The sequence below is a fragment of the Chiloscyllium punctatum genome, chromosome 3 (assembly GCF_047496795.1).
Source record: "Chiloscyllium punctatum isolate Juve2018m chromosome 3, sChiPun1.3, whole genome shotgun sequence".
Taxonomy (NCBI): Eukaryota; Metazoa; Chordata; class Chondrichthyes; order Orectolobiformes; family Hemiscylliidae; genus Chiloscyllium; species Chiloscyllium punctatum.
Genome location: NC_092741.1, coordinates 153,113,974 through 153,131,165, shown reverse-complemented (window position 1 = coordinate 153,131,165; position 17,192 = coordinate 153,113,974). Strand labels below are relative to the sequence as shown.

Genomic DNA, 17,192 nt, shown 5'->3' with positions numbered 1-17,192 from the left:
CGTATTAAGGCCTTTCGCCAGTGCCCTTAAAATCCGTATAAAAACCGAATGAATGGCAGATGTTGTTAATCAGAAACAAAAACAGAAATTGCTGGGAAAGCTCAGCAGGTTTGGTAGCACGTGAAGATAAATCAGAGTTTCGGGGCTACCGACCCTTCCTCAGACATGAAACATTAACTCTTGATTTCTTTTCGTTGATGCTGCCAGACCTGCTGAGCATTTTCAGCAGTTTCCTTTTGTGGTCTCGCTAAAGCTATACAGTGTTTCTTGATTTTACCACCAGCGGCAACAGTATCTCCCTAAATGGTCTACACAGATTGCTCATGATTTTGAACACGTCTAGCAAATCTCTCCTCAGTTTTCTCAAAGGAAAACAGACTCAATTTCTCCAATCTTGCACAACGTATTTCTCCCAGATCTATTCTCAGGAATCTTCCACATTGTCTCGCACACCTTCATGACCCTTTTGAAGCAGTGCCCAGTTGAGCACAAGTCAAATTGAAGCTCAACCACTGTTATTACAGGTGTAACAGCACCTGTTCTTTGTGTCTTACACCCCTCTGATAAATAAAGCATTTGGCATCCTGTGCTTTAAATATAGACTTGACATGTTTGTCATCTTAAATGATTTTGCACTGGCACACTGAGGTTCCTCTGCTCCTGCACCTTCTCTAAAACAAAGGATATATACTACATTGTCTGGGTATTCTTCCTACCAGAATGAATCATTTCATACAGCTCTGCATAATATGTCACTGCCACCAGACTTTTTTTTAAACAAAAAAACACTATTTTCATGACTTGTAGAGAACTACCATTTCAAAAGCAACATACTGTAGATGCTGGAACACTAGAATAAAGAAAAAAATGGTGGGAATTCTTAGCAGGTCAGGTAGCAGTTGTACAAAGAAGTGGAGCAAATGTTTCAAGCTGATTCTTTCTTAAAACTAATGTAGTTCTCATTTATGACATGATGATGTGGTTGGCACAGTATGAAACTATCACATGTACTGCCAGAAATCTAGGGCAAAGACTTGCATTATTCTAGGTACTACAGATGCTGGAAATCAGAGTCTAGATTAGAGTGGTGCTGGAAAAGCACAGCAGGTCAGGCGGCATCCAAGGAGCAGGAAAATCAACGTTTTGGGCAAAAGCCCTTCATCAGGAATGAATCTTGCATTATTCTGAGCCCAGAATCACAGATGAATTGCAGAAAACTCCTGGTTGCTTACAGACAATATATAACTCTACACGAACACTGGTGGAAAGTGTAGCCAACTTTTCGTCATTCCAAAGCTCTTTCCTGTTGACAATCTTCAGTGGGAAGGTGATCAATTTTTAATCAAGGTGCAAGTAATACAGTACATATCTGCCTGTTGGAACAGTGAAAAACACAATTACATTAGCATTCCCTGATGGATCTTGCAACGTTCCTGAAGATCCACATGCTAATATCTCCTGGCCCTCCCCTTATTCCAGCGGCCTCTCCAGTTCTCTACTGTAGTCCTTGATATTCTTCTTCCTCATTACCCTCAAAAGCTTCAACTAGGCAGTAAACCCATCTTCCTTTACTGTAATGAAGGTAATCGAAAAAGATTTGCAGCAAATTCCTGAAATCAATCTTTAAAACCACAGATTAAATATTAGTGGCTACGATATTGACCCAATGCCCTCCAGTAGCCTAGAAAGCATAACCAGGCTCCTTATTATTTATTAATTAATCTAGCATTAAAGGTTTTGGCAGGAAGGGTCATAAAGTTTCTGAATCAATATGGTGCAGACCTATTCATACTGGCTTTTGGGCACAGGAAGTTGTGCTCTCGTTTCATATCCAAAAAATGGGAACAACTGCACCAATTTTGCCCCCACCCTGACATAAAACAAAATTTTTAGCCTTTCAATTAATCTTATTGCTAAGTAGATCCTGGGGGGAAAAAAAATTAGTTCAGGCAAGACACAAATTTAAAGGTCCAGTTAGTTGCCAACAACTGGAATCATTTCTATTTATATAGCATCCTTAACATAATAAAGTGTGCCAAGGCATTTTACAGGATCATTTGAAAGCAAAAATTGATGCTGAGATGCAAACGTCAACATTAACCAAGATTACGGTGGTATGCTGTAAAGAATTATATCATAAAGGAGCACCCTAAAGAGAGGGTTGGGGGTGGAGGGGAGATTTAGGGGGAGAATTCCAAAGCTCAGTTCCTAGGTAACTGAACTGCTACAAATAGTGGTGTACAAAAGTGGGAGATGATCACAAAGTTAGAATCAGATGATCACAGATATCTTTCTTGGAGGGTTGAAGGATTAAAGAAAATTACAGAGCTAGGAAGTGAGTGAAAGATTTTCCATGAAGCCATGAAAAGGTTCTTCAGAATTTCAAAGTTGAGTCTTGGTTACCTGGGAGCCAATATATCACAAAATTGTTTTTGTGAGAAGGCTATTCAGGTCCATCATGTCAGCACTAGCTGTAGCTAAGTTAGCACAGCGCTGGTGGGTTAATACAACTTTATTTGGGCAGAATATGACTTAAATTTACTGAGGATAAAATGTGGGAAGTGAGCAAGAGTGCCTTGTAACAGTCAAGACTAGAGGAAACAAACATAAATAAACATTTCAGCAGTGGATAAGCTTAGGCAGGGATGAAGACAAAAATCAGACAATATTATGGAGGTAGGAAATAAACAGTCTTAGCCGATTATGCAGAAATGTGGTCAGAATACAAGACACATTATGAATAGTTTGGTTCAACATCAGTCAATTGCCAGGTGGCAAAAAAAGAAAATCAGCAGCGATGGAACAAAATCTGTCATGGGGACAAAAGTCAATGACTCTAGTGTTTAGCTTGGGGAAATTTCTATTCATCTAGTATAGGATGTCAGACAAGTAGCCTACCTCACAAAGGATAAAACACTATTTTCTTTTCAATAACATGATTTTCTATTTGTTTGAAGTGGTTGATGCACAGACTGTTGGCCTCCGATACCATAATGAATGGCATGATAGCCCACAATTATACTTCTATCTGCAGATTAATAGGGCAGGACCTTGGTTATTAATAAACTGAGCCAAACCAGCACTACATGATCTAGCATCTTTCTCCATACTTCCAATCAATTAAAAAATAACAAAAATAACAAGATCTGTTGGCCTCAAAATGTTTAATCCAAAGTTACAAATAAAATGCTTACTGTTTGAGAAGGCAAATGTACTTTTGTAAAACAGTACAACTTTTGTTGATCAATATCACATTTGTTTCCTGTATCTGTTTCGTATAAGGACTTTTATGGTAGTGACAAAACAATTCAAGGAGGGATGTTAAACAGTTTTGGGTAATTCACCAATGCCAATGTGCAAGAGTAAATTCTTTGTCAATATTCTTTCCAAATAAACGTATGCCTTCAGGAGAAATGGAAAGATGGATTCAATATCCCCAATGCCCGAGGCACTTTGTTCAAATGGCTATTTTTTTTCCTAAAAATCAGCTTGGACAATGATATAGGCAAGGTATAGGAATAGCGCACACTTGCACCTGATCATTTCATCATCAGACTTTCATAAGATAATTCTTCAAGCAATAGTCAATACCCTGGTTGATGATGTAGCTGTCGTATCCCTACAATCATTCTGGTTGAGATGTTAGCACTTATCAAGAATTGAAAGTTGAGTGCTCAATGATGAAAAACATAATAGAAAAGCACAATACATTGCTCAGATAAATGTTTAATATTGCCTGAGTATGGCAACTGATGTTTAATGAAAATATTCAAATGTTTATGTAAACAGTTTATGTAGGTCTAACAAAATGTATACTGAAATACTGATTTTACTATTAGCTGTCAAGTAAATTGTCACTCTCTTTACACATTAAAAATGATCATACATTTACCAGCATGGGCTGAGTACACCTTCACCATATTCATTATATCGCAAATCACAACACTACTGTACAAACTCCACTTTCACAGCTATATGTTCATTATGAGAAATATCTCCAAAAGTATTGTAAAAGACTTGTTAAAACAAATTATTCTACATAAATCAACATAACACAATAATTACATCACACACATGGTTTACTATAATGAAAATATTTTTATTATCCTTTTTTAAGACCTTCATGAAGTGAAGGTCTATCTTATGAAAAGGATAAACTGTGTGTTCCACTATTCCACTGTGTGTAGCGTATTTACCTCATGATAAATACTTGTTGAAACACAGAACATTCGTTAAACAACACAAACTAAAAATATCGCACAAATCCTACAATAAAGTGCAAACATATTATACAGTAATGCAGACATGTACAGAAAAATTGTCCATTTTATCAAAAAACCAATAACTGATTTATGGACTACCTTTAACTGAATAACCGTTCAGTATTTTACAAGTAGGAAACAGTAAGCTTCAGTAACTCCGAATTCAAATATGAAAATTAAAAGCAATTTCGTTATCATAAAAATGTAACTCCCTTACATATTTCGTGTAGCATAAACCTGCCATTACATTTTCTGTGCTGCAAATTCCTCCACATTTTTGTTTTCCCAAACTTTAAGGGAATGCCTTATATACTGGTTCACTTAGCATTAATTCTGTGGACTAAAATCAGTCACAAGAACAGAGAAAGGTTGCATAAACTAGATTTTAGGTACATATGGGTTTGAATAAAACACCTCAACTTGACTAAGTAGCTATTATTTGCTACTAAATATTTCAATTTTAAGTTTTACATTAATTAATGTAGCAAATTATCATTGCATCGGGATGATTAGGAAATAAAAGTAAACTATTTAGCTAAACCAAACAGGCATAAAACTTCATAGCTGACAAGAAGTCAAATCTTATCTTGAAAAATAGATCACAGAAATACATCATAATTCAATATAAACTGTTGCCATTGGGGGCGGGGTAGGAAATAAAGCATTCCAACAATTATAAAAACTGAAAGAAATACTGTTTCACAAGAACATTAGTGAGAACAGTTAAACCTTCTCCTATAAAATTGTTAAGTCATCATTAAGGCTGATATGGCCACCACATGACCAGTTTAAAAAATTGTTCTTTGTACAGCTGGAAAAAAAAATCCATCGGTCATGCAGATAATCAGAATCTGGCATGAGTTTATAATTGTTTACCACTGATCGTTAAAAAAAATGTAACGGGTGAGCAACTGTAACAAACATCTTCATAAATGTGGATAGTTTAGCTCTTTGCAAATAGTAAATGCTATATTTAAGGATACTGGTTTAGGAGGTATCAGTTGTCTGTTAGGCTATTTACATAAAATACTATGTTGCTTTGATTTCAAATTGCCCTTTAACTGAATTTTCTTCCAAATGGAATTGGAAAATCACCCCTACTTTACATATAATCACATCTAATATTGACTACTCTAGCAAATAAATATGCAAGATGTACACCTAGAAAGGTCACAGGTGTTGATTTACTTTCTGTAAGATAACTGTGCTCTTGCCAGTGTATAGTCAATGTTGTTGGATTACCTTTTGGGATATTCATGTTTTGTTTGCACGAACTCTGGTTTTGCTGTTGTCAGATTCCAACACAGCAAGTAAACAATTTATCCTTCTAGTTGAAATGGTTATCATTATATTGTAAGCTGTCAAATCTCACCAGAGATCTCACATTTTGCCATATTGCCAGTCAATGGTTCATTTAGTCTAAGCATGTTGGATGAAATGTGAAAATAAATTATTAATTTAAAAATTCCATGGGAAAAAGGCTAGATTTCAGAAGGCTACATACAGGCAGGTCATTAAATTGTAAGGTAACTGCCTATGACTGACACTTAGTTTGTGAAAATTATCAGGCTCTATTTCAAGGTAACAAAGTTAAGCACTCTTTTCAGAAGGCCCCAATTTGGCTAATATTTAGACTTTCATATTTGTATATTAACTCTGACTGTTCTTACAGCAAAATGGTTTAAAATGGGCCTATTTCTTGGAAATATCTACCTTGAATTCTACTAAGGTCAATTAGTGTACTGCCAATCCTTTCGACAGATGCTGCCAGACCTGCTGAATTTATCCAGCACTTTGTTTTTGTTTCAGATTTCCAGCATCTGCAGTATTTTGATTTTATTATGCTATTAAAGATTACCCTGCTGATTGGAATAAAATAATCTTATTCTTTAATAACTATTTTAAATTTGAAGATTAACTCTCTTTCCAGGAATCAGAAATACATTAGTCTGACTAATAATAGAACACTTAAATGTGAAAGAATGGATTTACCAAAAAATAAAGCAAAAGCATTGGCACCACTGACAAAAGGTATAAAACATGTTGAGTGAGTTGGGGCTCTATGGCTCTCCTGCATATTTTGCAAAAACAGATTTTATCAATTTTCATCCATAAAGATGCAAAATTATAGTATTAAAATACTTAATCTGGACAAGTAAAGTTACCGAGTAATACCTGAAGTGCTATAATATTGCTATGAGCTGACAGTAGACAAACAACAGCTGATTCCATACTTATACCTCAACACTGTCAAGGGAAACCATCTCTTAATCAGTATGATCTTAACTGCAAGTAAGCAATAATAATCACTTAAGACACAGACATGCAGCCATGATTAGTTTAAAAGTACAGATTCTGACACAATATATCTATTCCTGTGGAGATGAAATGAGCATGGATAGACTTAAATGAATTGCAAGTAAATATACAACATTTTAAAAAAGTCTTGCCTGTTTCTATATTAACATACATTTGAGGCTGCTTGGAATTGGCAAAGCGACTTTGCATTCCCTGTCGTGCTAAAAAAGAAAAATCTGCAGGGAATGTAGGAGACATCTCCCTTTTGCGTTTGAATTTCACCTCTCAGTAACAATAAGAACTTGGCTTTAACTACTCCTTTTAATCTCCTCTGTGGTTTCCATGACTAGACCAGAGTTTCCTACTGTTTTGTCCCCTTGTTCATTTTATGAACTTAGTGCAATGCTTCCTGCAATGGAACGCTTGTAGCTAATTTAGCAGTAACTGGTGACGAGATCAGAGTTAAAAACCTGAACCATTTACAAAAATGAAAAGGCAGCATCAAGTTTCTCTTCTTGCTTTCATTTTCTTCTTCTCTGTTTTGGCACAATCTAAAGTGAAGCCATTATCTGAAATAAATCCAAGAAAAAGGTATCTGAAATTAAATATTGCTCACATGATTATTTATCATCTACCTGCAAGTAGTTTACAACTCCTAGTTTTGGGCTAGCATGTTATAACCCAGGTTCAATACTGAATTTTTGAATTTGGTCTGAAGGATGCAAATTATTGCAAGTGATATTATGAGTTTTTTTTAAATGTACAATCTAAATTGTGACTAGAAGGATCAGAGGAATAAAAACTGAATCAGCAGAATACTATTTTCAAACTTACTTCAGGCAAAAACCCTAGTCATCTGCTCATTCAAGCCCCAAGATGTGCTTTCAAAACAGCGATGAGAGCAGGGAGGCAAGAAAAAGGCAATAACGTATGTTTGGCATGGACGGATTGGTCCAAAGGATCTGATTCGGTACTGTATGACTCTATGATGCCTACTAATCTAAATAATGATCCTTCATTTAAATGAAAGAATGCAGATTCTCACAGACAGCTTGGCAAGGGGCCAAAGATTGAGGGAACATACAGGAAGCCTCCAACAGTGGACAATTAAACTTAGGCTGTCCTTATTTGAAGGTTCTGGATTAGCGGTGCTGGAAGAGCACAGCAGTTCAGGCAGCATCCAAGGAGCTTCAAAATTGACGTTTCAGGCAAAAGCCCTTCATCAGGAATAAAGGCAGTGAGCCTGAAGCGTGGAGAGATAAGCTAGAGGAGGGTGGGGGTGGGGAGAAAGTAGCATAGAGTCAGAGGAAATGACCTGGGAGTTGCAGTGGGAGAGGGACTACCTGAGATTCTTGTAGAGAGAGGAGGAAAACTTCTTCAAGGCAGGCATCCTTGCAAGAGGATTCACAGTAGGGTTAAAATCAACAAGGTAAAAACAATGACTGCAGATGCTGGAAACCAGATTCTGGATTAGTGGTGCTGCTCAGGAGTAAGACTAATCTGTAAAGCGTTTGGCACTTACCCTATGTTATGGTGGCTTTTGTTAATAACACAATGAAAGCACTGTGTCATGACTTACTGTGGTAGTGACTTAGAAATCATGCCCTACAATACTCAGAATTGTCACAATTGTGAAAAATTTATTTAATCATCAAATTGTCCAAATCTACTTAAATGATCTGGGTTGAAAGAAGACGTACACTGGTATTTTTATCCAATTAACAAAAAACTAACAATTGCAAATAAATTGCTTTTAAATGATGGCAAAAAGGAAACGCGAATTGCTAACTTATAACTCTAACTTAATTTCTGCTTTTTTAAAAACTCCCATACTCATACAAACTGAAACATAAAAAGATATTGAGCTGGTGGAGAAAGAAAGAAGTCAGAGCAGTGCAGTTCTGGCATCAGTCTAGATAATTGACATCGATGCGTTTCCTCTTTTTTTTAGCTCCTCAAGATTCCTTTTGACTTGACATTGAGTATATACTACTTCTCAGTCTTTCATTCACTGGTTGAGGATTCTCCCTTACTGAAGATAGTTTTCCCCCTCTCACCCATTTCCTTTCGATTGGGGTTTGCAAAGACAGCAGGTCACAGAGTAAAAGTGAGAAATAACAACTAGCGGCTACAGGTTTTGTTTACTTTTCCATACACTAAAAGAGAGATGGATACTTTATTTTTGTAGGCTAGATGTTGCTGCTGTATTGTCCACACACAAAGCTTTAGTTACCTGCTCACAAACCAATTGGGAGGTTGTTACAATGCTAAGTTCTTCTGATCCCACAACCTATGCTGCTTTGTTTGGAATTCTCCCTGCTGCTCAAATAAGGCAATATTATATACACAACTCACAATGTGTTCCAGTAGTTTGTCTTTAAAACTGAAAACACCTTTATTTTCAGTGGTTTCTTGGTTTAGAGCAGTATCTTTTCTGATTTTAAGTCCACAATCCAAAAAGAAGTGATCTTTATAGCTGGTTAAGCATTGAATTTGCTGCAAATTAATACAGTTAAAAAAGCCACCAAAATAGGAAAAAATATAAGAATTGAATACAGGAAACCCTAACTAAGTACATTTAAAGGGTTTTACAAGCTTTTTAGGACTGTAGCTTAATCTTTAACAAGTTTGTTAATCCAAAATTTCTCAAAACCTGAGTTTTGAGCAATAATCAATGCTGCACAATTACTTTATACGTCCCTCACGGAAAAAAAAAAGAAAAATCTGAAGAAAAATTGTCAGTTCAGTATTTTATGTTTACAGCTTTAGGATTAAAATTTTCGACTGTATTTGTGATAGGCATGGTACAATTTTAGCAACTAAGAAGCAAGCATGTATTGGACACTCAAACTAACAACATGTTTTGCTAAACGCTCAATGCAGTAAAACGTTCTTAGTCACTTCATAGGACCACAGATAAACAAAGTTATAAACTGAGCCATAAGGAGATGTAAGGGCAAACAATTAGGACCAGATGGACTCAGGAGTCCTTTAAAAATGGCAGCTAATTCCAGGATTACTGACCTTGTCCTGGGCTTTCTGATTTTTTGACAAGCTTTTTAAAAGAATGGGCTAGGTAATTTCTCACCCTGCACTCCTGATTTGGCTGGCACATTGCAGAGATAAACATGGACTAGTTCTCTTCCATTTTAAAAGCACTGGTTCAGCTCTTTAAAGAGTCAGGATTCATGGCTCTTCAGAGGGCTCTTGAGCCGCAGTCTCCATGAGGGAATATTTTGAAGAGCAAGTTCAAAAGGTTGACCACATGCTCCAATGGCACGGTAAGGCCTCCCAAACATCTCAATGACATGATTGGTTCTCCTATTCCCCATCGTCTCATGTTCCCCAGGCCACATCCATGTCCATTAACCCACTATATAATTTTGCTAAACAATGAACATTACATTGGTAACTGAATGAATGCAAATGAAATTTTTTAAAATATGATTAATTCACAACTTTTCACTAATTTAAAGAAAACTATTACAACATATTACAAGTGTCAATTATCCAGACTCTTTAAAATTTCAAAACTGAAACCTCTGAAAGAATGTGAAATTACTTAATGTTCTGTAAACAAACATTATGATTTGTAAAGATCAGGCAGCCAGAGCTGACAATCAGTTTGGGGTGTAGCTATTTCAACAATCTGACATGTCTGGGCTTTCAGCCAAGAATACATAACAAACTTAGTCGAGAGCCGAGACAACTCTCAGACCATTGAAACAGTTGGTTTGAAGTATTTCTTTGCATTCTGTCCCAACTTAGAAACGTCCCCCATCTCATTTGCTTATCCAGTCCACAAGGGACGAGTGGAGATTTCCCCTCCCTGGAGTGGGCAGATAATGGCAAGACATTTGGGAAAAAGGACAAGAATTTAAAAATTGAATCTTGATATCAAGAAAATATGTCCCAACATTCCCCTTAAGCATTAAACAGCGACTTCAGAATCTCACCATTAAGCAGCAGATACCTTATTTCCATATAGTGCATTTAATTATTAGCTAAACCCGTCATTTACACATCACTTTGAATCTCTTTCTTTTTCCCCTGAGAAACTAGATAGCACAAATTCCCTAAAGGAACTTCTGAGCAAGTAACTGGTGGCTTCAGCTCACCAATTACTTGTCCCTTTATCATCCAATACGGTCTTCACCACAATGTCCCTGCATTCTCCGTGGATGCCATCCTCCACCATCCTTTCATCCAAACGTTGGCATTGACAAACCATGAGCATCGCCATATCATCCTCTTTGCATGTAATCCAACTTTCACATCAGCTCTTCAGGAGTTCGCTTTGGAGCTTATGAACACTATGTCTTGCAGGTTTCTGCCAGGTTGCTTTCTGTGCAGGGACACAAACATCTTATGCATCTTAGCCTCATTCCTTAGTGTTCACTCACTCCACGTTTATTTGGAGGCTGCCATACTCTGTGGCTTGCACTACTGTTTAGTGCAGAGGGACAGGCAAACTGCTTGTCAGAGTTTGGCTCACTGAACTGCTGAGCAGGTAGACATGTCACCGTGTAACACTATATGTCAATGCTACATTTTCAGCAGGTGCCAGCAGCCGACATGCCAAACACACCAGACATACTTTAACCTGGTGGTATTGTCTGAAAGTCAAAGAGAAGCAGTCCTTAGTGGAATCAAAGGAGACTACAGTCAGTTAAGGAGTGCTACAATGATCAGTCAAGATGCCCATTGATGTCAGGTATGGCTACTGTCAGGCAGGTGTTTGGTTCTACCAGATTCCAGGGAATGGGCCACATTCCTCCAGGTGAAGTGCAACCAGTTTGGGGATTTCAGGTACTTGAACTGTGATACTGTGGAGACACCAGTCCAGAGCTTGCTGCATTCAGTCAGAGGTGCTCTAACAAATCAGTGTGAGGAGTGGACAATGATCAGTCCTGGTGATTTGCTCAATTCTAGTTAGGGGCAAGTTCTCAGGAAAACAGGAAACTCAAGTTGATGGGTTAGATCAAGTTACTGGACTGGGTTGCTAAGGGAATGATGACAATGAAAAGGGGCAATTCAAGGTAGATGGGTCGCAGCTCACAGAGCGAAGGTGGAAATGGGAGCTCTGGTAAGAGAGCTTTCACACATCACTATCAGATTGGCCTCTACATAGGGCAAGTATATAGCCAACAAATTCATGGCAATTTGCGAAGTCATGGACTATGGGATCAAATTGGCAACTTTAATAGCTACATAAGGGCTGAATGGAAAGGGGGTCATCGAGGAAACAGTTCGAGTGGTACTGTGCTTATCTGGTGTTTCTGTGCCACTGTGCTAGGTTGGTACTCCTGCGCTGCTGCTCTAGGTTGGTGAGTTGGTCTCATGTTCCAGTTCTACTGGCCCAGAGCGTACTGTGAATGCTACCGACTGTTATCTCCCAGTTTTGCGCTATGCTGACCCCATTTTCAGTTACATATACATGTTCTCGTGACCATTATGGAAAAGCACAGTTATAGTGAGACAAGGCACTAACATCAAATGGTGCTGGGGTTAGGCAGCTCTTAAAACTTCAGTCAGTATATCATTCCAGAGTGTTGTGTGGTGAAGTCTCTCAAAATAGACAAAACTTTAGGAGGAATCCTAAGGAACATCCTACTGACACTTCCATGAATGGTTATTCATGAATGTTTCAAAGTGCACGTAGACTACTATGCTCCCCTGAAATACTTGAGCATCCTCAAGTATTGAACATGTGTGAGGTCACTTTTCTCAAGAGGCCAATGCACAAACAGGGGTGTTTGACATGTGATTGATGACTGCATATCAATTAGCCTTGTATGGTAATATGCTCCCTTGAAAAGCTGACAGATAGAATGAACCATTTCCTCCAAAGATATATGTGGAATAACTAGTGATTTCATATTTTCACTCACAAGGTTATGTGCAGGCCAAGCTCATACACAATCTCTGCATATTGTATTAACGCCTCGGAGCTATCCTTGTTAAAGCGCAACACGTAAACTCTCTGTAATCAAAGAGCTAGTAGCTTGTGAAACATAAGCAATGATGGGCTATTACAATTCCTTTAATCCTTAGAATGTCTGAAGAAGCTGCGCATCTTTCACAGGGGTATAGCTTCACCAACAATAGTGCAGTCAATTTTTAGGAGTGTAAGCAAATATTTACCTACAAAAGTGCAAGATTATTTACATGATTATTTAATTATGATGTGCCACCCATGACAACTATATGCTCTTTGTAACAAAAGAACAAGGAGCAGGAGCAGGCCATTCAGCCCCATGGGCCTTCAGTACCATTTAGTAAGATCACCAATGATTGGATTGTAACCTCAACTCCACATTCCCATTTATCACAGATAACCTTCCACTGCCTTGCTTAACAAAAATCTATCTACTTCTGCCTTAAGACTATTCAAAGACTGTGCTTCCATCACCATTTCAAAATGAGAGTTCCAAAGACTCATGATCTTCTTGGAGTGAAAAAAAAAGCATAATCATGGTTTCAAATGAGTAACCCTGATTTTTAAACAGTGACCCCTAGTTCTAGATTCTTCCACAACAGGAAACATTCTCTCCACACCAACCCTGTCAAGACCCCTCAGGATCCTGTGTGCTTCAATCAAGTCATAAACTTCTTTGTCATGTGATTCCATTTAGTGTGTGCCATACAGCTAAAATATATAATTAATGGAATGAATTGTGGAATATTGAGAGAAAAATTCACTGTGAGCCATAGCTAACAGGGCATCACGAATCTCACTCGACAAAAATACTTTTACTCAAAATGGGAAAATTCAGCACTATCAGAAGATGCCCTGCTCTAAATCTCTGTCGATATAACTTTATTACTGTCTACAATGAGTTCAAGTGGTCTTCCCAAGGTGATTTCCCCTCTGACTATTTTTTCCCTCTTTCTTTCTCCTAAATTCTCCTGCATATTAAGTGGCATTGGAATAGTGAGCAACATTATACTTGTTTCCTATGAATATGAAAGTACATTGCATGCACATTCTATAAGACAGTGGGACTGGTTGATGTGATACCAATGTGTGACACTGCTGCAAAAGAACTGAGCACTTTTACCAAACTCTGAGGCAAGAAATTTTTCATTTCAATCCTAATTGATTAACCTCTTGTATTGCGACTGTATCAATGTATACTAGATTCCCCAGCCAGCGGAAATAATCTCTTAATGTCTACGCTACCAAGCCCTTTCAGATTTAAAAATCACACAACACCAGGTTATAGTCCAACAGGTTTAATTGGAAGCACACTAGCTTTCGGAGTGACACTCCCTCATCAGGTGGTAGTCTACCACCTGATGAAGGAGCGTCATTCCAAAAGCTAATCTGCTTCCAATTAAACCTGTTGGACTATAACCTGGTGTTGTGAGATTTTTAAATTTGTACACCCCAGTCCAACACCGGCATCTCCAAATCAAGCCCTTTCAGAACCTTTTAAGTTTCAAACAGACCCCAGAAGAAAACCTGTTAACATTGCTTACTTTTACTGGATGATGCACTGCCCCCTGTATTCCACGGATCAGAAAAAGCAATCTCTGTTATACACTGTTCTATTCCAATTCTTGTTTTTTCTGTCACCGTTCCCTTTGGATCCTCATTCTTCAGAATCTTCTTTTCAGAATCATCTTTGAGCTTTCATATAAAAAGAAAACATGATACATTCTCCAACAACAACTTGCACAGTAAGAGGTGCCAAGGCGCTTCGCTGGACTGTTATCAAGTAAAATGTGGCACAAAGGCATATATTAAGACAGCTAGTCGAAAGCTTGCTCATATAGGCATGCTCCAATGAGTACGTGAAATGAGAGAGAGTAGAGGCTGGAGGGGATTAGGGAAGAATTCCAGAACTAAGACCTAAACAGCTAAGAGCATCACTGCCAATGGAGAGGCGATGGAGATTGTATTTAAAAAAAGAGTGCAGAATTATAGAAGGACAGAGATCTTTATTTAGTGGGGTGAAGTGTGGTGCATTAAAAGGTTACAAGAAGCAGAATTGGGCAGAGGCTGATTGTTTTATATTGATGGATTTGCAGGACTAAAAGACAATTCAGCTCAGCAAATACAGGAGTGATGACTGAGTGCAACTAGGTGAGAGTTAACTTACAGGCATTTTGAATGAATTGAAATGCATGGAAAGTGAAAGGTTAAAAGGGTGGCCAAAAGACCTGATGGACTGAGGCAGGATGGAGATGACATGGGGTTGGAAGCTCAACTCAGGGTCAACTTATTTTTCTTTATTCTTTTATGGTAAGTGGGAATCATTGGCTACACCCTTGAAGGTCAAATTTTAACCTTAAACTAAGAGGCTTACTAAGCCATTTTAAGAGTAATATGTAGGGCAGACAGGTAACGATGTCAGATATTCTTCCCAAAAGGACATCAGTGAACTAGATGGGGTTTTTACAATAAATGATGATAATTTCTTGAGTATCATTACTAAAACTAGCTTCAAATCTAGATCTTTTTATGAAATAAATTTAAATTCCACCTGCTGCCATGGTGGGATTTGAACCAATGTCCTTAACGTATCTGCCAGGTCTCTGGAATACAAGACCAGTGACATATCCCTGACCCTGCCATCTGGTTCTACAGGAAATCAGAGTCGCTTGCAATTTGATTTAGCTTTTAGACAATGACAAGGGATAGGGATAGAATAGGTGACTAAGGGAGGGTGTTTGTAGTGGAGACTTTGACAGTAGCTTCAGACTTTCCAATAGCTAACTAAAGGTGATTTCTTCTCATCCAATACTGGATATCAATCGGCAGAATAACAAACAAAAAGCAGTGATTTGAACAGAATTTGAAAACGCTGACAAACAGCAAATTATGTTAGAATGGTCAGTTTTAGGTTCTTCAGTCATGAAAGATTCCCAATCATACAAGTTTACCATACCTTGTTTATTTCTGAACCCGTTAAAATAAAATGGACTTCAGAAGAATTAGTAATAACTGGATGGTTTTTTCCATGTTCAGTTTGTGATTTAGTGCTGGGCTTTTCCAATGTCACCTGGAATTAAAAAGTCATTTTTGCTGTTGTTAAAATTTCCCTTTTTTATCAATTGAAGACAACACTTGTCAAAACTATAGCGTCACTTCAATATTTTTCAATCGTGCATTAAAACATACAAACAAACACAGGAATTAGTAGCAGCATCAGGGTATTTACCCTTCGACCATGCTCCACTATTCAATAGGATTGTGGTTTATCTATTCATGTTCCAAAATCCATTTTATCATCAACCCCCAATAATCTTTGATTCCCTTGCCTAAAAAGAATTGATCAACTTCTGCCCAAAAAATATTCATAAACCTGCTTCCACCGCCTTCTGAGGCAGAGAGATCCAAAAAAAATCTCAGACCTAATTTTAAAAAAAAGGTGTACTCTAGTTACAGACTCATTCATAAGACAATAGACAATAGGTGCAGGAGTAGGTCATTCTGCCCTTTGAGCCTGCACCACCATTCAATATGATCATGGCTGATCATCCTTAATCAGAATCCTGTTCCTGCCTTATCTCCATAACCCTTAATTCCACTCAACTCTTTCTTAAATGAATGCAGAGACTGGGCCTCCATTGCCCTCTGGGGCAGAGCATTCCACACAGACACCACTCTTTGGGTGAAGAAGTTTCTCCTCGTCTCTGTCCTAAATGGTCTACCCCGTATTTTTAAGCTGTGTCCTCTGGTTTGGCACACACCCATCAGCGGAAACATGTTTCCTGCCTCCAAAGTGACCAATCCTTTAATAATCTTATATGTCTCAATCAGATCCCCTCTCAGTCTTCTAAATTCAAGGGTATCAAGCCCAGTCGCTCCAGTCTTTCAGTGAAAGGTAATCCCACCATTCCAGGAATTGACCTCGTGAACCTACGCTGCACTCCCTCAATAGCCAGAATGTCTTACCTCAGATTTGGAGACCAGAGCTGCACACAGTACTCCAGGTGTGGTCTCACCAGGGCCCTGTACAGCTGCAGAAGCACCTCTTTGCTTCTATACTCAATCCCTCTTGTTGTGAAGGCCAGCATGCTAATAGCCTTCTTCACTACCTGCTGTACCTGCATGCTTACCTTCATTGACTGGTGTACAAGAACATTCCTGAAGAAGGGCTCATGCCCGAAACGTCGATTCTCCTGCTCCTTGGATGCTGCCTGACCTGCTGCGCTTTTCCAGCAACACATTTTCAGCTCTGATCTCCAGCATCTGCAGTCCTCACTTTCTCCTGGTGTACAAGAGCACCCAGATCTCTCTGTACTGCCCCTTTACCTAAATTGATTCCATTTAGGTAGTAATCTGCCTACCTGTTATTGCCACCTAAGTGGATAACCATACAGTTATGCATATTAAACTGCATCTGCCGTGCATCTGACCACTCACCTAACTTGTCCAGGTCACCCTGTAATCTCCGAGCATCCTCATCACATTTCACCCTGCCACCCAGCTTAGTATCATCAGCAAATCTGCCAATGTTATTGCTAATACCATCTTCTATATCATTAACATATATTGTAAAAAGCTGCGGTCCCAGTACTGATCCCTGCGGTACCTCACTGGTCACTGCCTGCCATTCCGAAATGGAGCCGTTTATCACTACTGTTTGTTTCCCATCAGCCAACCAACTTTCAATCCAAGTT

General features: G+C 38.3%; 1 protein-coding gene across 2 annotated transcripts in view; it reads right to left on the bottom strand.

Annotated features, from left to right (window-relative positions):
- Nucleotides 1-4,078: 4,078 nt before the first annotated feature.
- Nucleotides 4,079-17,192, bottom strand: part of LOC140466835 (uncharacterized) — a 97,112-nt gene continuing 83,998 nt past the window's right edge. For both annotated transcript variants that reach the window (XM_072562547.1, XM_072562537.1), the window contains exons 10-12: nucleotides 15,455-15,568; nucleotides 14,043-14,193; nucleotides 4,079-7,129 (exon numbers count right to left, since the gene is read on the bottom strand). In XM_072562547.1, coding sequence (XP_072418648.1) covers nucleotides 7,062-7,129; nucleotides 14,043-14,193; nucleotides 15,455-15,568 — 333 coding nt within the window. In that variant the 3' untranslated portion in view covers nucleotides 4,079-7,061. The remainder of the gene's footprint in view (nucleotides 7,130-14,042; nucleotides 14,194-15,454; nucleotides 15,569-17,192) is intronic.